The sequence below is a fragment of the Heterodontus francisci genome, chromosome 26 (genome assembly GCF_036365525.1).
Source record: "Heterodontus francisci isolate sHetFra1 chromosome 26, sHetFra1.hap1, whole genome shotgun sequence".
Taxonomy (NCBI): domain Eukaryota; kingdom Metazoa; phylum Chordata; class Chondrichthyes; order Heterodontiformes; family Heterodontidae; genus Heterodontus; species Heterodontus francisci.
In genome coordinates this window covers 28,566,286-28,594,262 of record NC_090396.1, presented here as the reverse complement: position 1 = coordinate 28,594,262, position 27,977 = coordinate 28,566,286, and the positions used below count along the sequence as shown (strand labels likewise).

The following is a 27,977-nucleotide window of genomic DNA, read 5'->3' as shown; positions in this document are numbered from 1 at the left end:
AGCTATAGTTGGCTTTAATAAAGTAATTTTTCTTCTTCCTTTCTGCCCCTTCTCCCAAAAAACAAAGCCTGAACGAATAGATCCAAGTGCTTCAAGACAAGGCTACGATGTACGATCAGATGTTTGGAGTTTGGGAATCACATTAGTAAGTAAAGTGTCTATTAGACTTCTAAAATGTTGAATTCAATAAATCCACTGGAAACAAAAACAAATGATTGTAATATACAGAATTTAAATTTCCTGGTTCATCTTCAAAAGATAAGCACCTGTGTTATAAAAATATAAGTTGGTGTTGAATACCAAAGATTGAGAGTATGAATGTATTAGCATTAATGGTTTTTTCATAACCTTCACTTTTCTATCATTTTCTAGTACGAACTAGCCACTGGACGATTCCCATATCCAAAATGGAACAGTGTATTTGATCAACTAACCCAGGTAGTAAAAGGAGAACCCCCACAGCTCAGCAACTCTGAAGAGAGAGAGTTTTCTCCCAGCTTCATCAACTTTGTTAACCTGTGGTAAGAATGATGCAAAGTAGTTGCAAATAAAATCAAGTCTCATTCTATATGTGCCCTTTCAATCGAGTAGCACTTCTCTCCCTTCTGCGCTTTCCTGTCAAACCTATTTCTGTTGTAATTGTTCTTAGAAACTTATTAGACTTGCCTCTAAGGTTGTTCTCCAAAGTCGATGCTGTTGCTCGTGATGTTGTGCCACTGTGTCTTCTCAGTGCCACCCAACCTGGAGCTCCAGAAGTCTGGCCAAAGACCCAATTCTAGTTCCCTGATCCCTGCTGCAACCAGATTCCCAGCTATATCTCCACTGTAGTGTTTGCACCTTGTGGACAGCAATATTGGTTTTGATTTTGAAAGCACTGAAAATTGCTTTAGAATTTTGAAGCCTAGAAAGCCGCTTTTCCTATTCTAGAGGACATTTAAATTACAATTACTTCACTGACACCAGACCAGCCAGTTTAAACTTCCTGCTTACATTGAGATAATCCTAAATATTCTAGTATTACGAAGCTACTCGGGCATCAGGGCTATCTAGTTCTGTGATTTCTGTCCTATACAAACAAAAATTAAAAGCTGCAGTGTAAGCAGTCGTCCCTTTGCCTTCTGTATCTCTTTTCTCCTATTCCCAATTGTCTTCTATTTTTATTTTCATGTTATTACTAATATAGCATATGCTAACTCTTGAACATTTCTTTTAATGAGAACTCTTGGCTCACTGTGCATCGAAATAAAAAGGCTCCCCATTGAGACTGTGAAGTGTAACGACTTGTTAGCTTCTGACATGATTTTTATATCAGAAATGAAGGACTGCTATTACAGGAAATGGTGATTACAGCATTGGTAGCCAGATTGTACCCAGATGAGAGTATCTCTTAATTAAATCTTTCATTTGCACTAGCCTCTGGATATCTCAGTATTCTAATTCTTTATACACTTACAGGCTAGCATTAAAAAATCTGCAAGATAGCTGCTGCATTAATCCAGAGGTACAAAATGAAGCTCTTAGAGCAGCAGAAAAAAAAATCTGTTCTGGAGGGGTTCAGCTCTGGGAGATAAGAGTCGGGTTGTAATGTACCTGCTAATTTTGCCATTAAATGCATCAGAACTTTTTAAGTGAAAATCTTAACACTTAATGCAGGCAGTTCTTATGAGCTCAATGCTGCCTTGATTTTTCTGTTCCAATTTCAGTATTTGTTGCTCTTCATTCAGCCCCGTTGTTTAAACCCAGAAGAATAAACATGTTAGATTTCTGCTGCCACCTGGTGGCCACATGAAGCTTGTGCTGGGGCTTGGGATTCATTTAAAAGTAGTGAAAATGTGTACATGTTTCAAATTGTCCAGAAGAAATGTATATTTTGTTACTTGTTTACATGAGCAAATTATATGTGAGTAATGCTAAAAGGATTACATTAATTGAGCTCGCACAAGGACTCCTGGGGTACAGATTGTTGATGAAAATGTTTCAGGTGTGTAAGGTATATTTGTTTCAATCACTATTAACCTTTGCTTTGATCTTGCAAAATGACATCCATTACATTTGAGGAAACAATTAATAGTATGTCAGGTGCTGAGTGTTTTTCTAAACCTGCAGATTCACTGTGTAGTAAATGATTCATGCTTCAAAACACCACTGAGCAACAATATTTACTACAGAATTCATCCATTTGGAAAGTCTTTTGTTTCTATACCCTGCATTATGTGGGTTTTACATAATTTGGGACTTGCATTGGGCATAGATTTCTGATTTCGCCCACAATTTGTAGGGAGGAGCCAGGTTACAACCGGCAAAGACAGATCATCTGAGAGGCAGCTACTTTGGATTGCCTTCTTTTCCTAATGACTGACTGAGGAGCAGCACCAGTGTAGGTTTGGGTACATCTAGCACTCTTTCATAAGGAAGATATGATCCTGGGAGGATTTCAAGGGAAGAATGCCATGTAACATTTACAAATATCATGTAGGCTTCCCTGGTAGCTTAGTGGGTAAACACCAGTTAGTGGGTAGACACATCACTTACAGTGCAGTACTAACCAAACAAAGCAGAAGATCTCGGGTTTGATCCCTGGTCTTTGCTGAGTTAGCTTATCTCAGCTTTGGGGTCGCAAGTCAGCATGATAATTGGGGTCAGCCGTCCAGGGAGGGGACAAAGCATCCAGAAATCTCCTTTCCTAGCCTTGTTGGCAAGGCTGGAATTTATTTGGTGCCCATGTTAGTTGTCCTGGGAAGTTATGATGAACTCTGCTGTCCACTTGGTGAAGGTGCTCCCACAGTGCTGTTTGGAAGGAGGTTCCAAGATTTTGATGATGAAGGAAACCACATATGTCAAAATCAAATCATGGGGAACATATGATTATGGTGTTCCCCTATTGTGGCCACCCTTGTATTCTAGGTGGTGGTGGCTACATGTTTTGGAGGTGCTGCCAAAGAAGCTGTCCATTACTAAATAACTTGCCAATGTACAGTGTCTAGCATCAATCTTGAGGAAGGTTCATCTGGCAAGCTACTGTAGGCTGTTGGCATTTATGAAAGCATACTTCAGAGTTGGCAACTTAAGAGAAGGGGAAACGTCGGTGCGAGAGGAAGAGGAGACAAATGAATTGTACTAATAGTCAATAATGTCTGATATATCTCCATGCTTCCATTTGAAGCATTGTTTAATATACTGTGCTGCTTGACTCTGTACATAATGGTTTGTATCTCTTCTAGCCTTACAAAGGATGAATCCAAAAGGCCAAAGTATAAAGAGCTTCTGGTGAGTTTAATTTGTTAATTCATAATCTTTTAGGAAGCCCTAAATTTCCATTCTGCTTTCATTTGTAGCTAACAGGTTCATAGATAAAGTAATGATTACTATCTTGTATTTTTAGTGTACACCTTATATGATTTTCAAAATGGTGAATGACCTGCAATAATGGCAGTTAACTGCAAGCATCTCAGTCAGTGTTTCTATGAAATAATTCATAGAATGGTTACAGCACAGAAGGCGGCTATTTGGCCAGTGATGTCCGTGCCGGCTCTCTGCAAGAGCAACTAACTGAGTCCCTGTACACTGTATTTTCCCTGTAGCCCTGCAAATTTTTTTTCTTTCAGATAATTATCCAGTTATCTTTTGAAGGCTGTGATTGAATCTGCCTCCACCACACTCACAGGCAGTGCATTCCAGATTCTAACCACTCCCTGCATAAAAAATGTTTCTCCTCATGTTGCTGTTGGTTCTTTTGCCAATCACCCTAAATTGGTGTCCTCTGGTTCTGGATCCTTTGGCCAATGGGAAGTTTCTCCCAGTCTGCACTGTCTAGACCCCTCATGATTTTGAACACCTCTATCAAATCTCCTCTGAATCTTCCCTTTTCCAAAGAGAACAGCCACAGGTTCTCCACCCTATTCATGTAACTGAAAATCCTCATCCTTGGAACCATTCTTGTGAATCTTTTCTGCACCCTCTCTAATGCCTTAACATCCTTCCGGAAGTGTGGTGCCCAGAATTGGACACAGTACTCCAGTTGAAGCCGAGCCAGTGTTTTATACAGGTTGATCACAACTTCCTTGTTTTTGTACTCTATGCCCCTATTTGTAAAGCCCAGGATCCCATAAGCTTTATCAACTGCTTTCTTAACCTGCCCTGCAACCTTCAATGATTTTTGCACATATACCCCCAGGTCTCTGTGCTCCTGCAGCCCCTTTGGAATTGTACCCTTTATTTTATATTGCCTCTCGTTCTTCCTACCAGAATGAACCACTTCACACTTTTCTACATTAAATTTCATCTGCCACTTGTCCATCCATTCCATCAATCTGTCTACATCCTCTTGAAGTTTATCACTATCCTCCCCACAGTTCGCAATACTTTCAAGTTTTGTGTCATCTGCAAATTTTGAAATTGTGCCCTGTATACTCAAGTCTAGGTCATTAATATATATCAAGAGGTGCAGGGGTCCCAACACAGACCCTTGGGAAACTCCACTATATACCTTCCTCCAGTCCGAAAAACAATCGTTCACAACTACGCTCTGCATCCAGTCACTCAGCCAGTTTCGTATCTATGCTGCCGCTGTCCCGTTTATTCCATGGGCTGTAACTTTGACAAGACTGTTAATGTGGTACTTTATCAAATGCCTTTTGGAAGTCCATGTACACTATATCAATCATATTATCCTCATAACCATCTCTGTTACCTGATGAAAAAATTCAAGCAAGTTAGTTAAACACAATTTTTCCTTAAATCCTGCTGGCGTTCCTTAATTAATCCACATTTATCTAAGTGACTATTTATTTTGTCCTGAATCATCATTTTTAAAAGCTTTCCCACCACCGAGGTTAAACTGACTGGCCTATAGTTGCTGGGCTTGTACTTGCACCCTGATTTGAACAAGGGTGTAACATTTACAATTCTCCAGTCCTCTGGCACCACACCTCTGTACCTAAGGAGGATTAGAAGATTATGACCACTGCCTCTGCAGTTTCCACTCTTACTTTCCTAAGTATCCTTGGATGTATCTCATCTGATCCTGGTGACTTATCAACTTTAAGTACAGCCAGCTCTTCTGATACCTCTTTTATCAATTTTAGCCCATCCAGGGTCTCAGCTACCTCCTCTTCAATCATGATTTGGGCAGCATCATCTTCTTTGGTAAATATAGATACAAGGTACTCATTTAGTACCTCAGCCATGCTCTGTGCCTCCATGCGTAAATCCCCTTTTAGGTTCCTAATTGGCCCCACTCCTCCTCTTACCACCCTTTTACTGTTTGTGCCTGTAGAAAACTTTTAAATTTCCTTCTATATTAGTCATAAGTCTCTTCTCAGACTCCCTTTTTGCTTCTCATTTGTTTTTTCACTTCCCCTCTGAACCTTCTATCTTCAGTCTAGTTCTCAATTGTATTATCTACCTGTCATACGCACCCTTCATCTTACTCTTTATCTCTTTTGTCATCCAGGGAGCTCTGGATCTGTTTGCCCTACCTTACCCCATCACAGGAATGTACCTTGACTGTCCCCAAGCTATCCCCTCTTTAAAAGCAGCCCACTGTTCAGTTACAGTTTTGCCTTCCAATCTTTGATTCCAAAACTTGGGCCAGATCAGTTCTCACTCCATTGAAGTTGGCCCTCCCCCAATTAATTTTTGTTACTCTGGATTATTCCTTGTCCTTTTCCATAGCTAACCTAAACCTTATGATGCTGTGGTCACTGTCTCTTAAGTGTTCCTCTACTGTCACTTGATTCACCTGACCCACCTCATTCCCCAGAACCTGATCCAGCAATGTCTCCTTCCTCGTTGGACTGGAAACAAACTGATGTAGAAATTTCTTCTGAACACATTCTAGAAACTCTTGCTTCTGTCTGCCTTTTACACTATTATCCCAGTCTATATTTGGATAATTATAGTCCCCCATTATAATTACTGTCTAATTTTTGCACCTCTGTGATTTCCTTGCAAATTACTTCCTCTATATCCTTCTAGTTGGTGGCCTTTAGAATACCCCCAACAATGTAATGGTACCACTATTGTTTCTTAGCTCTAACCAAATTGATTCTGTCCTTGGCCCCTCTAAGACATCCTCTCTCTCCAGCTGTAATGTTCTCCTTAATCAATACAGCTACCCCTCCTCCTTTCCTTTCTTCCTTCCCTATCTTTCCTGAACACCTTGTATCCAGGAATATTTAATATCCAGTCCTGCCCTTTTGTGATCCAGGTCTCCGAGATTTCCACAACTTTATATTTCCATGTGGCTGTCTGTCTGCAGCTCACCAACCTTATTTATCACACTCGTGCATTCATATATGTGCACAGTAAACCTAATTTCGACCTTATTACATTCCCTCTTAGACTGACCCCACTTAATGCCTTACTGTTTCCTACTCTAGTGCTATCTGTCTTTCCCAATTCTCTGTGCACCTTGGTCTTCCTCTCTGAATTTACCTCCTGGTTGCCAACTTAGTTTAAACCCTCCCCAATAGCACTCGCAAATCGACCTGCAAAGACATTGGTTCCTGCTCTGTACAGGTCCCCTTTCCTCCAGAACCAATCCCAATGTCCCAGGAATCTGAAGCTTTCCCTCCTGCATCGTCTCTCCAGCCACACATTCATCTGCTCTATCCTCCTGTTTCTATACTCAGTTGTGCGTGGTACTGGGAGTAATCTGGAGATTACTACCTTTGAGGTCCTGCTTGCTAATTTCTTTCCTAGCTGCCTAAACTCTGCCTGTAGGGCATCATCTCTCTTTCTACCTAAGTCATTGGTACCAATTTGGACCATGACTGCTGGCTGCTCACCACCACCCACCCTCAAGACTGCTCTGCAGCTGCTCAGTGACATCCTTGACCCTGGCGTCAGGTAGGCAACATACCATCTTGGATTCACATTGGCAGCTGCAGACATGCCTGTCTGTTCCCCTAACTATAGAATCTACTATCACTGTTGTTTTCCCAATCATCATCCTGTACAACTGAGCTAGCTGTGGTGCTGTGTTCTAGAGTCTGGCTGCACACCTCAAAGGAACCATTACTCTTGCCAGTATTTGGAATGGAACGCTGGTTGGTGAAGCGATGCACTCAGGGAACTCCTGCACTACCTGCCTAGTCGTTCTTGACTGCCTGGCGGTCACTCATTCCCTCTCTTAAGCTCTGGAGTGACCACATCTATAAACATGTATCCACAAAACTCTCAACCTCGTAGATACACCGCAATGACGCCAGTTGCTATTCAAGCTCCAAAACTCAGAGATTGAGCTGCTGCAGCTGTCAGCATTTCCTGCACATGTGGTTGTCCAGGACATGAGAAATGTCCTGGAGTTCCCACATTGAGCACCATGTGCACGCCACTGGTGTGGGCTGCCATGCGTCTATTTATTAGACTTAAACTTGCTACTTAAAAAAAAAACTCATCAGTTACTTACCAGTCAGTCACTCCCGACCTCTGTAATAGTGAAATAAAAACAAGAAATGCTGGAAATACTCAGCATGTCTGGCAGCATCTGTGGAGAGAGAAGCAAAGTTAACGTTTTGGGTCAGTGACTCTTCTTCGGAACTGGCAAATATTAGAAATGTCAAAGGTTATAAGCAAGTAAAGCGGGGGTGGGGCAAGAGATAACAAAGGAAAAGGTGTAGATTGGACAAGGCCACAGAATAGCAGACCAGAAGGTCATGGAGCAAAGGCAAACAATATGTTAATGGTGTGTTGAAAGATAAAGTATTAGTACAGATAGGGTGTTAACAGACTGAACAGGAGCAAGCACAAACATGAAAAAAAAACAGTGGGTAAGCAAACTGAACAAACTAAGATGAAATGAAATAAACATACAAAAAAAATGTAAAGAAAAAATAAAAGTAAAATGGGGGGCCCGTCATGCTCTGAAATTATTGAACTCAATGTTCAGTCCGGCAGGCTGTAGTGTGCCTAATCGGTAAATGAGATGCTGTTCCTCGAACTTGCGTTGATGTTCACTGCAACACTGCAGCAAGCCCAGGATAGAGATGTGAGCATGAGAGCAGGGGGGAGTGTTGAAATGGCAAGCAACCGGAAGCTCAGGGTCCTGCTTGCAGACTGAGCAGAGGTGTTCCGCAAAGCGGTCACCCAGTCTGCGTTTGGTCTCCCCAGTTTCGAGACCACATTGTGAGCAGCGAATACAGTATACGACATTGAAAGAAGTACAAGTAAATCGCTGCTTCACCTGAAAGGAGTGTTTGGGGCCTGGGATAGTGAGAGAGGAGGTAAATGGGCAGGTATTACACCTCCTGCGATTGCAGGGGAAGGTGCCATGGGAAGGGGACGAGGTGGTGGGGGTAATGGAGGAGTGGACCAGGGTGTCGCGGAGGGAATGATCCCTTCGGAATGCTGACAGGGGAAGGGAGGGGAAGTGCATTTGGTAGTGGCATCACATTGGAGTTGGCGGAAATGACGGAGGATGATCCTTTGGATATGGAGGCTGATGGGGTGGAAAGTGAGGACAAGGAGAACCCTGTCACGGTTCTGGGAGGGAGGGGAAGGGGTGAGGGTAGAGGTGCGGGAAATGGGCCGGACACGGTTGAGGGCCCTGTCAACAACAGTGGGGGGGGATCCTCATTTGAGGAAGACACATCCGAAGCGCTGTCATGGAAGATAGCATCATCAGAGCAGATGTGTCGGAGATGGAGAAACTGGGAGAATGGAATGGAGTCCTTACAGGAGGCAGGGTGTGAAGAAGTGTAGTTGAGGTAGCTGTGGGAGTCGGTGGGCTTATAATGGATATTAGTAGACAACCTATCCCCAGAGATGGAGGAAGGACAGAGAAATCGAGGAAGGGAAGAGAAGTGTCAGATGGGCCATGTAAAGGTGAGAGGAGGGTGGAAATTGGAAGCAAAGTTGATAAAGTTTTCCAGTTTGGGGCGGGAGCAGGAAACGGCACCGATACTGTCATCAGTGTACTGGAAAAAGAGTTGGTGGAGGAGGCCAGAGTAGGATTGGAACAAAGAATGCTCGACATATCCCACAAAAAGACAGGCATAACTATGACCCATGCAGGTACCCATAGCAACATCTTTTACTTGAAGGAAGTGAGTGGAGTTGAAGGAGAAGTTGTTCAATGTGAGAACAAGTTCAGCCAGGCGGAGGAGGGTGGTGGTGGATGGGGACTGGTTGGGCCTCTGTTCAAGGAATAGTGATCCTGGTCTGCTTCACACTGCTCCCAAATTGCGTCACAGTAATCCCAACTTGCCTGACACTGCTCCGATCCCAGTCTGCTTCACACTGCTCCGATCATGTTAACAGAATATTTGCCTTGTCAAATTTCAGTTTGTCATTATCACAAAAACTTCAGTTTTGTTTGTGATCTTGCAGCTTAAGGTGGTTAATATCAAAGCCATCTGCAATTGCCCATAAATAGTCTGTTACAATTCAGTCCTATTCTCAACATTCTTCATTTCTATTAATAAGGGCGGCACAGTGGCGCAGTGGTTAGCACTGCAGCCTCACAGCTCCAGGGACCCGGGTTCGATTCTGGGCACTGCCTGTGTGGAGTTTGCAAGTTCTCCCTGTGTCTGCGTGGGTTTTCTCCGGGTGCTCCGGTTTCCTCCCACAAGCCAAAAGACTTGCAGGTTGGTAGGTAAATTGGCCATTATAAATTGTCACTAGTATAGGTAGGTGGTAGGGAAATATAGGGACAGATGGGGATGTTTGGTAGGAATATGGGATTAGTGTAGGATTAGTATAAATGGGTGGTTGATGGTCGGCACAGACTCGGTGGGCCGAAGGGCCTGTTTCAGTGCTGTATCTCTAATCTAATCTAATCTAAAAACATCTGTAGTCATAGACCCCCCCCTGCCCCCAAGTCTCCTATGAATTAATGCGTGCAGTTGTATATATGATGTAAACAGGGTAGTGTACCACAGGCTAACAATTCATCCCTGTTTTGGTTTTACACATTAGAAACCATGTACACAGCCATCATATTCTCGTGTTTGCTCCTGAAATTTAGCACATACCATGATGTCAGACCATATTAGTCTAATTTGTTTACAAAGATGATTATTAAAAACTCACAGCAAAGTAACTAGCATTGCATTTGACTTTCACAACAACAGCTTCCATTTATATAACACCTTTAATATTTAAAAACCTCCCAAGGCACTTCACTGGAGTATTATCAGGCAAAGTTTTACACTAAGCTGCATAAAGAAAAATTAGGACAAGTGACCAACCTTTTGATCACAGAGGTAGGCACAGTATTTAAGCTGTTGCAAAAATAAGGAATGCAGAATCTTTTAACTGAGTGTTTGATGAAATGTGCGTGGTAAAGGCTTCCAAATACTCTTCCAAGCTTTCTCCCCAGTAATGGGCAGTCAAAGCAACAACTTGCAATGAAGGTAAAATCCATACTTAAACAGCTGTTCAAGTTCTCCGACAGGCACAGTTCCTCTGAAAGTCATTTTTTGCAGTAGCCAGGTGATCAGAATATCAATTACTGTTACCACTGAGGTAAATAGGTACTAACAGCAGTCTCGTGGTTCTCTGTTGAGCTACTTGCTTGGATATCGGGCCACAACAGAAAATTATCTGTGTCTGGTATGGGTCTGCAAATTTGCATATGTAATAACATTTCAAAGGTTTATGAACCAGTCAAACAAACTTGGTCTGAATAGTTTTTATCAGGTAGTGAGCTCAAAGCAATGGCTAGCTGCCTCCCCACAAAACTAACATTATCTCCAAACTATTTTGTATATCCTTCTCTCCCATTCTCCCTGCTCTGATTCCAACGTTGAAAAAAGGTCTTCAGTTGTAAAAGCAACATTAACTCCTCTACTTTCCACAACTGCTGACAGACCTGAGTGTTTCTGCTGTTTTCTGTTTCTTTTTTATAGCGAAGGTGTTTTCATTTGCTATATGATAAAGTTCTGCTTCTGTAACAGCTTCTACTCCCTAGTTGCAATGTTTACTGTAGTAGAGCAGAGTGTTTTTTAAGTAGAAAGCAAAATACTGCCAATATTAGAAATAATCAAAAAAGTAGCAACACACTGAGTTGATCAGCATCTGTGGAGAGTTTAAATATTTTATGTTTCGGATATGCACACACAACAGAGATGCTGAGTGTTTCCAGCTTTTCTGTGTTTGTTTTTTTGAACATTTTTCATACTAAAATTGAGAAAATCTTGAGTTTAAGGTGTCTTAAAATGACCTGGTTGTGATTAATTAATTGTTATTCAGTGAATTAATGAAGTGGACAAAGTTGATGGAGATAGTGCAGTTGATGTGTTTATGGACTTTCAAAAGACGTTTGATAAAGTACTGTATACTCACATTGCTAGCAAGATTGAAGCCCAAAGGATTATAGTGGCAGCATGGAATTGAAATTAGCTAAGGGAGAGAGAGCCAAGAGTAATCGTAAACAAAAACAAGAAATGCTGGAGACACTCAGCAGGTCTGGCAGCATCTGTGGAAAGAGAAGCCGAGTTAACGTTTCGGGTCAGTGACCCTTCTTCGGAACAGTTCCGAAGAAGGGTCACTGACCCGAAACGTTAACTCTGCTTCTCTTTCCACAGATGCTGCCAGACCTGCTGAGTGATTCCAGCATTTCTTGTTTTTGTTTCAGATTTCCAGCATCTGCAGTATTTTGCTTTTATTTTAGTAATCGTAAACAGTTGATTTTAGCCTGGCAGGAAGTTTACAGTGGTGTCCCTAGGGATTGGTATTAGGACCACTGCTCTTTTTGATCTGTATTTATGACCTGGGCTTGGGTATACAGGGCATAATTTCAAAGTTTGTAGATGACATGAAGCTCAAATGCAAAGAGTGAAGAGGATGATGTAGACAGACTGGTGAAAAGGGCGGAAACACAGATCAAATTTAATTTTGGAAGGAAGAATGAGGAGAGACAATATAAGCTAATTGGAGTTTTAATAGGGGCGCAGGAGCAGACAACTGGGGGTGATTGTACACAAATCTTCGGCAGAACAAATTGCAAAAGCTGTTTTTTTTTACAGAAATAGGCATGCAGAATCCTTGGCTTTATAAACAGGGATTGAGTCGAAAAGCAAGGACGTTATGCAGAACCTGTGTAAATCGTGGGTGGGCCTTAGCTTGAGTATCGTATCCAATTCTGGGCAGCACAGTTTAGGAAGGATATCTAGGCCTTTGTTGGAGTGCAGTGGAAATTTACTTGAATGGTACCAGGGATGAGGGGCTTTACTTGGAGAAACTAGAGAAACTGAAGTAGTTCTCCTTAGAGCAGAGAAGGTTCAGGGGAGATTTAATAGAAATGTTCAAATCATGAATGGTTTTGATCGAGTAAATAAAGAAAAACTGCTTCCAGTGGCAGAAGATAATTAGAGGACGTAGATTTAAGGTTAATTGGCAAAAGAACAAGAGGTGAGATGAGGGGAAATTCTTGTATACAAGTAGTTATGATTTGAAATGCACTGCCTTTAAGGGTGATGGAAGCAATTTCATAACTTTCAAAAGGGAATTGGATAAATACTTCAAGGGGAGGAATTTGCAGGTCTGTGGGGAAAGGCCAGGATAGTGAGACTAAGTGGTTGGCTTTCAAAGAGCTGACACAGGCACGATGGGCCAAATGACCTCCTGTGCTATGTTGTTCTGTGATTCGATTAATAGATGAATTTTTTCGGGTTCAACTCTTCAAATTCCTGCTTCATATAAAATGTCTCTCTGCATGTTGAAATTTTTGCTGCTGTAAATTTCACTCATCCTGATGAGCATAAGGAAAAACTCTTAATTTAGCATTGATTTGATTTGCTTCAGAGAAACTGATGTCTCTCTGATATTTAAATTTAAAACTGCCAGTGCTGCTGGAATTCTAACATATACAACTGCAGTGTGAATGTGTAAAGTTTAATGTTAAATGCTGAATGGGTAAACCTGTCTAAATAGGAGCTTTACAGTTAGAAATGTTTACGTAATTTATAAACCCAGTGCTAATAATGGAAGTTTCCTGAGCGATCAATTCATTCACATGGTGGGCTTTTTTATTTCAGGAAGAAATGTGATTTGTATATCCAAAACATGCTATTGTTTTCCTTTATTCAGAAACATCCTTTCATCTCGATGTATGAGGAGCGCAGGGTGGACGTTGCAAGTTATGTTTGCAAAATCTTGGATCAAATGCCCCCAACCCCTGTTTCCCCAATGTACGTCGATTGATTCTGCTGCTGGAAAAAGGGCCTTAAAACGGCTGAGAGAAATCAAGGTGTAAAGATTTGTTTTATGACACATTGCAGTGTTTCTATTTTTAACTTGCTCAAACAGACCGTGCAATAAAAATTGGTGTTCCATTTTCTTTGTGTCTGCCCGCAACTGTCCATTCGAGAAACATCCTTATTGTACCGAAGTCATCACGAGAGTTTTGCTGGATAAGAGATAGTTACTACCTTTTTGGATAGACATACGGAGGCTGCCAGTGTGTTCATTTAAATCTGGATTTTGGTGGGATATTGTGCAGCCATTGCTGGGAAGAGTTTGAAACTAGAGACTTCTCAGTACAGTACTGGAAAGACCAAGTCTTGGACTAGCTTTACCCTCCATTGCATAGAATATTTTAGGCAACACCTACAAGGACTCCTAGATATCTGCTTTGTCTTCAATGAAAGGAAACTTGTACATGAGCAGGAAACTTCGATCAGTACTCCGATGCAGTTTCAAAAAACCTTGAGGAATTATGCTTCACGAAGTGCAATAGATTTACTGATTTTAATTCTGTTGCTTTATAGTTAGTGTCTATCATGGAGGAATGAATTCGTCTGTATTTTACTGTTGTTAAAGTTGAAATGATTTTTAAATAAGGGCATAACTGAACACCATGTCTTTCACCAAAAAGTGTGTGGACTGAGGTTTGCAATGAAAACAGAATTGATACAGGAAAGATTTGCTGCAAAAAAGGTATTTCCCCTGAAATTGAACTTGTATATGACTTAAATGTCATTCACTGTACAATATCTTTGTAATTATTGGGAAAATTAGCCTAGACACCTGAGAAAAATGTTTTAATATTGTCTATTGAAATCTAAAGAAAAGATAGTGAACTATGGTGTAACTTTGAGCAGCATGCTCAAAGAGTAAAGCATGCTGGAAAAAATAAGCTTGTGTTGAAGCAACGAATGTTTTCCTGTTTGTTAATCAGTCTGTAAATGTACACATTGATGTCTTAGGATCTTAGACAAAAGCAGGCTATATATGGATTATGCAGTAAGCACCTGGCAGTAATGTTCTTAAATGTTGCCCACCGACAGCTCATATTGTGGTTCAATGTGCTATTTTTTACCAGAAATTATTTATGCAAAATAAATGTATACTTGTGACTGCTGTAAACCTTGAAGTCCTCCAGGTTTATCAGTGGTTTGATGACACCGATTGGCTACTTGTTTGGTTTAGTTATTGGTTGTACTTGTCTACTGAGGAAAAACTGCTTATTGGTAAGAGGAACAAATCACCAATTTTGGATGTCAGGCGCAAAGTCTTCCAATTAATGCAACACCCCTGCAATAGCCCAGCTCCAGAGGTGCTGCATGTCTGGAAGAATTCTGTTGCTCAAGATAACTACAGGAAAGTTTTAATTTTAGCTACAACTGAACCAGGACTTGTGTCACAAAAAGGATTGTTTGTGAGATTCTATTTTTCATAGCAACTTCTGTGGAGAATATGCTTGTTTATTGGGGGTTGTGTTAGTTTCTTGTAAGTTTTTGTAATGGACAAGTATATCCAATAAGTATCTCCACTGTAGATCAATAAGTCACTAAAGTTATAAAATTATGCAGAATGAAGACACAAGCCCACACCCTGCCCTACACCCCCCTCCCACCCCCCCAGCCTTGCTTGGCAGTTCATTAATGTGTTCAATTCTACTGGTGGAGAAGTGAACTTGATGAGAATGTCAAGGGACTTCTCTTCAAACTTGTCGAGTGGAATGCCTGTAAAAATTGGCAGTTTATTCATATATTAATCTTAGATTATAATCTATTAAGGGTGAGGAATATATTACATTGTATCTTTAAAAAGGTGTATAATGGTCACAAACTGTGAAAATAGAATAAGAACTGTACATTGTGAACTTTGGTTAATTTTTCTTTCCTGTACCATAGAAAATGTATAAAAAATATCAAAGCTGATGTGCAGGGATATTGCCTTACTTGTCTGTGAAAATGGAGCTCGCTGAGTAACATCACCATAGCATTATTTTACAGAGCTCATGGATATTTCTTATCCTGTATACTGGTTTGACTTCTTCCTATATTTAAAACATTATAAATGGAATCTTAAGTGTTCATGTAATAGTTCTATACTCTTGCCTGCAGGTCAGTTGTAATAAAACTAGAACGTGACTGTGACCTTGTTCTTGTTTTGTAAGATCTGAAACACACAATTGCAAAAATAAACTCCAAATTGAAATACTGGAAAAACTGCACAACTTGATATGTTCTCAAATAACCAGATTGATGTGTTTAGTCATTCAGTCATCAGTAACTCGAAGCTTGTGCATCTACACTGAAGAACTTGCATACAGCTTGAATTTTAAAAATGATACCCGTGGGATAATAAAGTAGTTTAATTTGAATATGTAACTCTTCACTAAATGACTGGCTCTGTTTGAATCCTGGGGCTGCTTGCTGCTGATTTATTTTGACAAGGTCTTAGTTCACAATTGGATTAAATAGTGCTCTGCTAACATATCCCATGGTAGCTGATTTGTATTGTAATAGAATCATGTTCGAGAATGATTTTCCAGTACAATCCCTTTAAAGGTTTGCCTTTTCAAATGACTGCTATTTAGCTTTTTGGAGATTCTGATTCCTGAACAACTTTAATAACTGTAAACCGCTGCATCTGGCCATTGTGAGAAAGAAATAATCTGTGCCTGTCTTTGTGCGATAGTGTCAAATGCCCTTCCCATGGCACTTATACATGCAAGCGTAGGCGATACAACACCTACCATTTCACCACCTCCCTTCCCACCAGAAGCGCCCCATACACTCTTCCTAGGTGGAACAGTGACTTACTTGTAAAACTTTCAGTTGTACTGTATTCACTGCTCACGGTGCGTTTTCTTGTACATTGGGCAGACCAAATGTAGATTGGGTGATCTCTTTGCTGAGCAGCTCCTTTCAATCCGCAAGCGAGATCCAGAGCTTCCAGTCATTTGCTGCTCTAATTTCCTGCCTCACTTCAATCTGACCTCTGTCATCGGCAACCTACACTAATGAAGCTCAACAGTAGCTCGAGGAACATCGTCTCATATTTTGATTCAGCACTTTACAACCTTCCAGACTCAACACTTGAGTTCAAAATTTCAGATTCTAACCACTTGTTTGGACAGCAGGTGCTGTTTAATCACTCCTGTCTTCCATCCTATTACAGACCTTTGCTTTTTGTCCTTTTCCTGCCTCTGTACTTGTTTAAAACCTGTTATATCTGTAACATTTTCCACTTCTGACAAAAGGTCACAGACGTGAAACATTAACTTGTTTTCTCTCCACTGCGGTCTGCCCAGCTGAGTATTTCTTCATTTTCTGTTTTTGTTTCACATTACCAGCATCTGCAGTATTTTGCTTATGTAAAATGGCCTGCTACCTCACTGTCACCCATTTTACACTATTTAACAAAATCAAGATCTACCTCAGTATGTGTACCTGATGCACCTGCACAGAAACCCCAGTGCTTTTAAAATTCTATAAGCTCAGCAAAGCCCATTTTAAAAACCATATTGGGGTCTAGTACCTCTTGTTGCTGCTTCTGCAGATCACCTGAAATAGCTGTCCTCTCTACAAGCTTGGGTTTAAGTTTGTGACTATATATTCTATTAGGAAAACCAGCAAGTCATCTCTGCTGATCACGCAGGTGGAGGAAATTCAATTTGTTTACATACCGAATTGTTCTTCAAATTACTTATTTCCAAGAATGAGCCCATTGTAATTATTCTTGAGATGTTTATTCCTACAAGCATATTTCTGCAGCTTGGATTCCTTTTTTAATCTAGAGGAAACTGAAATTAATTTAATTAGTGAAGACCTGCGGAACAAAATGTGAACCATATTGTGAATAAATCTACACACAGCACCAGGCAAAAATGCTTTAACTTATCTCAATACAAGATATTTTTTGAAACAAATAGAGCAGGAGTAGGCCATATGGCCCTTGAGCCTGCTTCCCTCATGCAATAATTTCAAGGCTGAACTTCAAGGTCAGCTCCACTTTCTCACACTAGCCCCATGTCCCTTGATTGCCTTAGTGCCCAAAAATGTATCCATCTCTGTCTTAAATAGACTAATTGACTGAGCATGCACAGCCCTCTAGAGCAGAGAGTTTCAAAGATTCACAACCCTCTGAGTGAAAACGTTTCTCCTCATTTCAATCTTGGGGAGACGGTGACATCGTGGTAATGTCACTGGGACTAATCCAGAGGCCCAAGCTAATGCCCTGGGCGCATGGGTTCAAATCCCACCATGGCAGCTTTTGGAATTTAAATTCAATTAATTAATAGAAATCTGAATTGAAAGCTAGTCTCAGTAATGGGTGCCATGAAAACTGTCATAAAAACCCATCTGGTTAATTAATGCCCTTTAGGGAAGGAAATCTGCTGTCCTTAACTGGTCTGACCCACAGGAATGTGGTTGACTCTTAATTGCCCTCTGAAATGGACTAGCAAGCCAGTCAGTTCAAGGGCAATTATGGATGGGCAACAAATGCTGACCTTGCCAGCAACGCCCACATCCCATGAAAGAAATAAAAAAAACCTAAATGACTGACTTTGACCCCTTAGTTCTGGACTCTCCGGTGAGGGAAAACAGCATCTACCTGTTACATCAAAAACATTTTGCTGTTTTTAATGACATCACCTCTCATTCTTCTAAGCTCCAGAACTTGCCACTAATTGCATAATCCAGTCCATTATTATATTTTTGTTTTCTAGATGTTTTTTCTCCTTTAGTAGAGATTCCATTATTTTTCCGACCACCGATGTTGAGCTGATTGGTCTATAATTCCCTGGATGTATAATTCCCTGGATGTATTCTATCTTCCTCCTTAAATATAGGTATGATGTTAGCTATCAGCCAGTCCTCTGGTGCTGTACTTTTTTCGAGAAAATTATTAAATTGTGCAATAGTGCCAGTTGACTAGATTATCTCAATGCAATCTCTGGAGCAGGGATTTTATCCTGAGTTTGATTAACTTATTTAATATTTCTGTATTTTACATGTAGCTATCATTTCTAATCTCATCTTCCAATGTCATGTCCACCTGATGTCGCCCTGGAAAATACTGATGCAAAGCAATGATTTAATATTAACATTTCACTAAAGTTGCCATTGATTTTTATCCTGTCCATGTATTCTCATCCCAACTTGTTTTATCAATGTGCCTGTAGAATATTTTGGTTTATGCTGCTTGATAATTTAATTTCATAGTTCCTCTGCCTTCCCAGTTTTTGTTGACATTTTCCCTTTGTATTCTATCATGTCGTGCTCTCCCTGCTGACCATGTAATTACTATATACTTTTTTTACCCTCAGTTTTTCCCTTATGCCTTTATGCCTCAGTTTTTCCCTTGGCGCCTCATCGGTGTTTAGTTATTTTTTAAAGGGATATATGTTTCCAGGACTCTGAAAATTGTTTTAAATGTTTCCCATTGCTGTTCTACACAATTGTTTTCCAATATTGCCCATTTTCCCCAAGGTCTATTTTCAGCCCATCAATCAACTTTTCTGCAATCTATTACTATTGTCTTTGGCATGTTTTTTCCTTCTCAATTACCTTAAAACATTATATTATGGTCACTATTGCCTAGATGTCCCCTACTTTTACTTCTCTTACCTGCTCTGGTTCATTCCCATTATTAGATCCAGTAGTGAATCCTCTCTTATTTGGTTTCTTACATACTATGTTAGAAAGCTGTCCTGTATACATGGTAGGAGCCTATGCCCTTATCCCCTTTTCCTATTTCCTTTATCCAGTTAATTTCCAAGTAGTTGAAATTGCCCATGATGATTCTATATTTGTTAGTCATTTCCCTAATTTGTTTTGTTGCATATTTCTTCCTCCATCTCCTTCCACTATTAGGTGGTCTATACAGTACCCCTATTGTTCTATTCATCATTTATCTCTATTCACATGAACTCTATTTCTGTCTTACTGGTGCCGATGTCACTTTTTTTCGACTGCTGTTGTGTTTTCTCTAATAAGTATAGCTACCCCACCTCCCCTTTTCCCCGCCCTCTCTTCTAAATCTATTAGAATCTGCAATGTTTAATTTCCAGTCCTGATTTTTCTGTAGCCCCATCTCAGTAATTCCTACTATCTCTCATTCTTCACAACATATTGCCTCCAGATTCCCAGTTTTATTATAGACACTCTGCTTTGCTGTACAGACAGATTAACATATTTAATATCAGTTCCCCTCACTTTATTTTTAACTATCTTTTTACACTTCTGTTCTGCAATGCTCTTTCTTCGCTGGCCATTTATGTTCTCAAGTTTAGTCTGTTTTGTGCTTGCCTTTCATTTATTTTTAGGCTTGTTTCCTTTCTTGAATATCCCTCCCACCATCGTATTAGTTTGAAACCTTTGCCATCTCCCTATTTACCCTTTCCACTAGGACACTGGTCCCATTCTGATTCAGCTGGGGCCTGTCCTATTGGTACAGCTCGTTCCTGTCCCAATAGCGGTGACAGTGTCCCATGAATAAGACCTCTTTCCAAAACCAGCCTTTTAGCCATGTGTTAATTCTCCTGATTTGTCTGTCTCTATGCCAATTTGCATGTGACTCGGGAAATAATCCAGAGACTGTTACACTTGAGGTTCTGCTTTCTAATTTAGCTTCTAACTCCCTGATAGTCTGCTAGTACACCAACTCCTTTTTCCTACCTGTTCATTCCGACATGGACCACAATGACTGGATTTTCCCCCTCCCTTTCCAAATTCATCAACAGCTGCCTTAAGAGATATCTCATCCTGTTACCAGGTAGGTAGCACACCCTTCAGGACTCCTGTTCATGGGCATGAGGGCATGTTCAGAGAATGCTATCACTAACGCATCTGTATTCTGCTCTTGCTGCCTGACCCCACCCCTTCCCTTGGACAGCCTTCCGAACCACAGTCTTTCTCCTTGTCTTCACAGGTAAGTGAATGCATTGTACCTGATGGACAGGACCAGTCTCAGTGTCCTCAACCTTGCTTAAGTACGCAGCTCACTGACAATTACGCCCTCCTCTTGCTGAACCTGTGCTTTTCTCGGTCAGCAAGCTGCACTGACCACATTTTACATTTCAACAATTTGTGCAATAATGTTATGAGATCTCTTACATATAAGAGGGCAAATGGGCCATCAATTGTACCATTTTACCTGAAAGATGGCAGCATTCCCTCACTACTGCACTGAATGTCAGCTTAGGTTATTTGCCTAATTCTCTGGAGTAGACCTGAAACCCATGATGATCCACCTCACAGGAAGAGTGTGCTACCACTAAGCCAAGGCTACCATTTTTATCCTTTTCATTTTATATTATAGTTTATATATTTTTGGCCTCTCTGCCTGACCATCTCATTGGTGAGCCCTCATTCTTACATTCTTAAGTCTACGCCTGTCTGGATACCCAAAAAAGTTTGATAGAATGATCATAATGAACAGAAAACCTGTTCTTAGATTATTTCAGCTGCTTTGGGTGGTCACAGAATAACACAACAGTAAACCTTGTCTTAAGCTTTGACTTCCAAATTGGTTTATTGAGCCTTAAGTAAACAAGTGGATAAGTGTGTTTACAGTAGTTGGTAAACTAGATTCAGTGTTATACAGCACAGAAACAGGCCCATTGGCCTGTCATGTCCATACCAGCCATGAAGCACCTATCCTAATCCCATTTTCCAGCACTTGGCCCGTAGCCTTGTATGCTAAGGCATTTCAAGTGCTCATCAAAATGCTACTTAAATGTTGTGAGGGTTCCTGCCTCTACCATCCCTTCAGGAAATGTGTTCCAGATTCCAACCACCCTCTGGGTGAAAATTTTTTTTCCTGAAATCCCCTCTAAACCTCCTGCCCCTTACCTTAAGTCTATGCCCCCTGGTTATTGACACCTCCGCTAAGGAAAAAGGTTTCTTCCTATCTATCTATGCTCCTCATAATTTTGTATACCTCAATCAGGTCCCCCTCATCCTTCTCTGCTCTAAGGAAAACAATCCTAGCCTATCCAGTCTCTCTTCATGCCTGGACTGGAGCATTTCAGCTAACATCCTGGTGAATCTCCTCTGCACCCTCTTCCGTGCAATCACATCCTTCCTATAGTGGGGCGACCAGAACTGTACACACTGCTCCAGCTGTGGCCTAACTAGCATTTTATACAACTCCGTCATAACCTCCCTGCTCTTATATTCTATGCCTCAGCTGATAAAGGCAAGTATCCCATATGCCTTCCTACACCTGTGCTGCTGCCTTCAGTGATCTATGGACAAGTACACCAGGGTCCCTCTGGCCCTCTGTACTTCCTATGTTCTTACCATCCATTGTGTATTCCCTTGCCTTGTTAGTCCTCCCAAAATGCATCACCTCACGCTTCTCAGGATTAAATTGCATCTGCCACTGCTTTGCCCATCTTACCAGCCCATCCATATCCTCCTGTAATCTAAGGCTTTCCTCCTCACTATTTATGACACCACCAATTTTCATGTCATCTGCGAACTTACTGATCATGCCTCCTATATTCATGTTTAAATCATTAATGTACACTACAAACAGCAAGGGTCCCAGTACCGATCCCTGCGGTACACCGCTGGTCACAGAGTTCCAAGCTCAAAATCAAGCTTGACCATCACCCTCTGCCTCCTGCCACGAAGCCAATTTTGGATCCAATTTGCCATAATTGCCCTGGATCCCATGGGCTCTTACCTTCTTGACCAATCTCCCATGCAGGATTCAAAAGCCTTACTGAAGTCCATGTAGACTACATCAACTGCTTTACCCTCATCTATATACCTAGTCACCTCCTCGAAAAATTCTAACTCCTCTGTATGAGGGAAATAAATGTGCTAAACTATATTAGCTTTTATATCCACTTTTGTCAATTATAGGAGTATGTAGCTAGTTAACACTTTGAAAGTTTCCAGTCAATTTGCTTTCATTACTGAAAGTTGCTTGCCTGTGCGGAAGCCCAAAGTTTCTAATGTTTGAGAAGAAGCAAGCTAATCAGTCAGTTTCCTTAACTCTTTGTTCAATTCAAAAAAGTTGCTAATCACATAAGTATCAAAGCAAATCCCACAGCACATTTGAGTTGTGCAATTTGCCTGGGTTTCTCCCTTAAATAACGTAATATGTCAGCCTTCGTCACAGCAAACATGCTATATCGTTTTTTTAAGTTTTATTCATTCTTGGGATGTGTGTGTTGCTGGTAAGGTCAGCATTTATTGCCTATCCCCAGTAGTCCTTGAGAAGATGGTTGAGAGTTGCCTCCTTGAAACACTGCAGTCTGCTTTTAGGTAGGGAGTTCCAGGATTTTGACCCAGCAACAATAAGGGAACAACAATATGTCAAGTCAGGATGATGTGTGGCTTCGAGCAGAATTTGGAGGTGTTGGTGCTTCCCCATTGCTCCCACCCCCGCCATGCGCCTGCTACTCTTGTCTTTCAATATGGCAGAGGTCGCAGGTTTAGGAGGTACTGCTGAAGCGGCCTTGGTGAATTGCTGCAGTGCATCTCATAGATGGTACACATTGTAGCCACAGTGGACTAAGTGAAGGTTTAAAGTGATAGATTATTGGATTAATTATCAGGTCAAACTATGTGGTTTGCTTGCAGGCAGTCATCATGTCTTCAGTCAGACAGAAAACAAATCAGCGTGTGAACTTTAGGCTGCTCTGGATTGGATTTGACCATGTCTCACGGGAACTTCTCGAATTTCAGCTCAGAATAATGGTGTTTGGGTGAGCTACTGGAGTGCACCTGGCAACCTTGCAGCCATATTCAGCAGAGTCAGGTAGGGAGTGGAGGGAAAGAAAAAAGTTGGGTAGAAGCAACAACAATTTTTACAATTTGAAGTCTGGCAGCTCGAACGCATCTATCTCACCATACCTTATTAAACAGTTATTCGCTGGCTGAAATGAAGACATATCAAGCAGGTATTTGTGCAACTAGATGTAGTCAAAACAAAAACTGTTGAGCAAGTAGCAGGAAATGACGACAACTGGGATCACCAATCATCCTGAATTTACACTTATTTACTGGTAAAAGGCACATTTATAATGCTGAATATTATTCACAATGTTTAGTCTGCACATCTCACACATATTTTTGAAAGATTTTAAAGAATTTTTTCTATGCATATGCACCAGTGGCTCCTCCTGTGCTGTTACTCATAGTGACTTGGTGATATGATTTGTTGCGTTATGTGACAAAATATTTTATATTTTATTCAAGCCACCGACTAATGGCAATTGAATAACACTTTATTATAAAGCATTCTGGAAGTGTTAATATCTTTGTTTTCATTTGTGTCATAATGTCCACATTGTCAAGGAAATTGTAATTTAATGATACAGTATTCATTATTAAATGTTTCTTTACATGTGTAGAATTTTTGTCTTGCAGTTTTAAAAGTTATACAGTATAATGTGCACATAAAAATATACTTGAACAATATACAGGGAGTTGACAAAGATAGCATTCCCTGCAGATTTGGTAGAGCTGCTTCTCAGAAATTGGTACAAAAACAAGAAATGCTGGATTCACTCAGCAGGTCTGGCAGCATCTGTGGAAAGAGAAGCAGAGTTAACGTTTCGGGTCAGTGACCCTTCTTCGGAACTGACAAATATTAGAAAAGTCACAGATTATAAACAAGTGAGGTGGGGGTTGGGCAAGAGATAACAAAGGAGAAGGTGCAGATTGGACCAGGCCACATAGCTGACCAAAAGGTCACGGAGCAAAGGCAAACAAGATGTTAATGGTGTGTTGAAAGACAAAGCATTAGTACAGATTAGGTGTGAATATACTGAATATTGAACATCAGCAAGTGCAAACCTGAAGAAAAACAACCTGAAAAAAACAGTGGGTGAGCAAACTGAACAAACTAAGATGAACTGAAATAAATACAAAAAAAATTGTAAAAAATGTAAAAAGGAATGCCAAAAAAAAAAGGAAGAAAAAATAACTAAAAATGAAAGTAAAGTGGGGGGCTGTCATGCTCTGAAATTATTGAACTCAATGTTCAGACCGGCAGGCTGTAGTGTGCCTAATCGGTAGATGAGATGCTGTTCCTCGAGCTTGTGTTGATGTTCACTGGAACACTGCAGCAATCCCAGGACAGAGATGTGAGCATGAGAGCAGGGGGGAGTGTTGAAATGGCAAGCAACCGGAAGCTCAGGGTCCTGCTTGCGGACTGAGCGGAGATGTTCCGCAAAGCGGTCACCCAGTCTGCGCTTGGTCTCCCCAATGTAGAGGAGACCACACTGTGAGCAGCGAATACAGTATACTACATTGAAAGAAGTACAAGTAAATCGCTGCTTCACCTGAAAGGAGTGTTTGGGGCCTGGGATAGTGAGGAGAGAGGAGGTAAAGGGGCAGGTATTACACCTCCTGCGATTGCAAGGGAAGGTGCCCTGGGACGGGGACGAGGTGGTGGGGGTAATGGAGGAGTGGACCAGGGTGTCGCGGAGGGAACGATCCCTTCGGAATGCTGACAGGGGAAGGGAGGGGAAGATGCGACTGGTAGTGGCATCACGCTGGAGGTGGCGAAAATGGCGGAGGATGATCCTTTGGATATGGAGGCTGGTGGGATGAAAAGTGAGGACAAGGGGAACCCTGTCACGGTTCCTCAACCGAGGATTTCCCCCCACTGTGGTTGACAGGGCCCTCAACCGTGTCCGACCCATTCCCCGCACCTCTACCCTCACCCCTTCCCCTCCCTCCCAGAACCGTGACAGGGTTCCCCTTGTCCTCACTTTTCATCCCACCAGCCTCCATATCCAAAGGATCATCCTCCGCCATTTTCGCCACCTCCAGCGTGATGCCACTACCAGTCGCATCTTCCCCTCCCTTCCCCTGTCAGCATTCCGAAGGGATCGTTCCCTCCGCGACACCCTGGTCCACTCCTCCATTACCCCCACCACCTCGTCCCCGTCCCAGGGCACCTTCCCTTGCAATCGCAGGAGGTGTAATACCTGCCCCTTTACCTCCTCTCTCCTCACTATCCCAGGCCCCAAACACTCCTTTCAGGTGAAGCAGCGATTTACTTGTACTTCTTTCAATGTAGTATACTGTATTCGCTGCTCACAGTGTGGTCTCCTCTACATTGGGGAGACCAAGCGCAGACTGGGTGACCGCTTTGCGGAACATCTCCGCTCAGTCCGCAAGCAGGACCCTGAGCTTCCGGTTGCTTGCCATTTCAACACTCCCCCCTGCTCTCATGCTCACATCTCTGTCCTGGGATTGCTGCAGTGTTCCAGTGAACATCAACGCAAGCTCGAGGAACAGCATCTCATCTACCGATTAGGCACACTACAGCCTGCCGGTCTGAACATTGAGTTCAATAATTTCAGAGCATGACAGCCCCCCACTTTACTTTCATTTTTAGTTATTTTTTCTTCCTTTTTTTTTTGGCATTCCTTTTTACATTTTTTACAATCTTTTTTTGTATTTATTTCAGTTCATCTTAGTTTGTTCAGTTTGCTCACCCACTGTTTTTTTCAGGTTGTTTTTCTTCAGGTTTGCACTTGCTGATGTTCAATATTCAGTATATTCACACCTAATCTGTACTAATGCTTTGTCTTTCAACACACCATTAACATCTTGTTTGCCTTTGCTCCGTGACCTTTTGGTCAGCTATGTGGCCTGGTCCAATCTGCACCTTCTCCTTTGTTATCTCTTGCCCAACCCCCACCTCACTTGTTTATAATCTGTGACTTTTCTAATATTTGTCAGTTCCGAAGAAGGGTCACTGACCCGAAACGTTAACTCTGCTTCTCTTTCCACAGATGCTGCCAGACCTGCTGAGTGAATCCAGCATTTCTTGTTTTTGTTTCAGATTTCCAGCATCCGCAGTATTTTGCTTTTATTTTAGTGTTTAATTCACTGCCACGTCTCTTCCAGGAATGCCTACCTTGAAGAAGTTCTGCTCTTCTCTCCGACGGGATTTTCGTTTGTCTCTTTTACCTTGTTCACCTTCATTGCTTTCTATTTCCCTCCTGGTGTTTGATAAGGTATCTACCAAAACCCGTTTTCACAGCCACATCTCCTTCCTCAGTGACTGTCTCCGGCTCCGACTGATTCCACGTGGATTCCAACTGCAGTTTCACCCATCATGCTTTGAAACCACCCAGGATCACAGGTATCTCCGAGAAATACAACGTTCCTCGGACTGCTACTCTCGCCGCATCCTGAGATCCACACTCAGTGCTATGCGCCGCCATATGCACACACTGGACCTCTCTCTCCAGCAGCACCGTCTCACCTTATCTCAAATTTGTTCTACTCCACAGTTTCATCTCATCTTACGTCTCATCCGACGCATTAACAAAAAACTTTTTTTCTTCCTTTCAGGTGTTAAGGAACGCAAGCTCCAGCAGCTGATGGGGGACTAATGCCCCTCCAGATCCTCCTTCCGCTTCACTTCCCTCTGACCCCACCCCTTCTGATCTGACCCCTTGCCGTGTATTCACTATACCCTCTGACCTCCCCCTCTCTGATGCTGAGCGCTCTGTACTCAGCAAAGGTCTCAGTTTTATCCCCTTACGCCCCCACCTCAATGAATTTCGCGCTCGGCATGACGTTGAGCTCTTCTTCCGTCGCCTCCGCCTCCGGGCTCACTTCTTCGACCAGGAGTCCTCCCCCCGACCAGCAGACCCATTCACCCGCCTCCAGCATTCTCCCTCTACCTGGACCCCTCACCCTGGCCTCTTACCCGCTCTTGATCTCTTCATTGAAAACTGTCGGCGAGACATTGGTCGTCTCAATTTCTCTGCCCCCCTCACTCACTCTAACCTGTCCCCCTCTGAACTTGAGGCACTCCGTTCTCTCAGGTCTAACCCCGACATGGTCATCAAACCTGCAGACAAGGGTGGTGCTGTTGTTGTATGGCGTACCGACCTCTACCTTGCAGAAGCTCAACGCCAACTCACAGACACCTCTTCCTACCTCCCTCTGGACCATGACCCCACCACCGAACATCAAGCCACCGTCCAAAGGACTGTCACTGACCTCATCTCCTCTGGAGATCTTCCCTCTACAGCTTCCAACCTCATAGTCCCGCAACCCCGGACAGCCCGCTTCTACCTCCTTCCCAAAATCCACAAACAGGACTGTCCCGGCAGACCCATTGTGTCAGCCTGCTCCTGCCCAACTGAACTTATTTCTTCCTATCTAGACTCTCTCTTTTCTCCGCTGGTCCAGTCTCTTCCCACCTACATCCGTGACTCTTCTGACGCCCTACGTCATTTTGACAATTTCCAGTTTCCTGGTCCCAACCGCCTCCTCTTCACTATGGACGTCCAATCGCTCTACACCTCCATCCCCCACCAGGATGGTTTGAGGGCTCTCCGCTTCTTCCTGGAACAGAGGCCCAACCAGTCCCCATCCACCAACACCCTCCTCCGCCTGGCTGAACTTGTTCTCACATTGAACAACTTCTCCTTCAACTCCATGCATTTCCTTCAAGTAAAAGGTGTCGCTATGGGTACCCGCATGGGTCCTAGTTATGCCTGTCTTTTTGTGGGATATGTCGAGCATTCTTTGTTCCAGTCCTACTCAGGCCCCCTCCCCCAACTCTTTTTCCGGTACATTGATGACTGTATCGGTGCCGTTTCCTGCTCCCGCCCCGAACTAGAAAACTTTATCAACTTTGCTTCCAATTTCCACCCTTCTCTCACCTTTACATGGTCCATCTCTGACACTTCCCTTCCCTTCCTCGACTTCTCTGTCTCCATCTCTGGGGATAGGTTGTCTACCAATATCCATTATAAGCCCACTGACTCCCACAGCTACCTCGACTACACTTCTTCACACCCTACC

General features: G+C 42.2%; 1 protein-coding gene across 1 annotated transcript in view; it reads left to right on the top strand.

The window, feature by feature from the left end:
• Positions 1–15,390, top strand: part of map2k4a (mitogen-activated protein kinase kinase 4a) — a 206,060-nt gene extending 190,670 nt beyond the window's left edge. Inside the window, exons 9-12 of the mRNA XM_068057961.1 lie at positions 68–145; positions 373–521; positions 3,222–3,267; positions 13,033–15,390. Coding sequence (XP_067914062.1) covers positions 68–145; positions 373–521; positions 3,222–3,267; positions 13,033–13,146 — 387 coding nt within the window. The 3' untranslated portion in view covers positions 13,147–15,390. The remainder of the gene's footprint in view (positions 1–67; positions 146–372; positions 522–3,221; positions 3,268–13,032) is intronic.
• Positions 15,391–27,977: the final 12,587 nt, after the last annotated feature.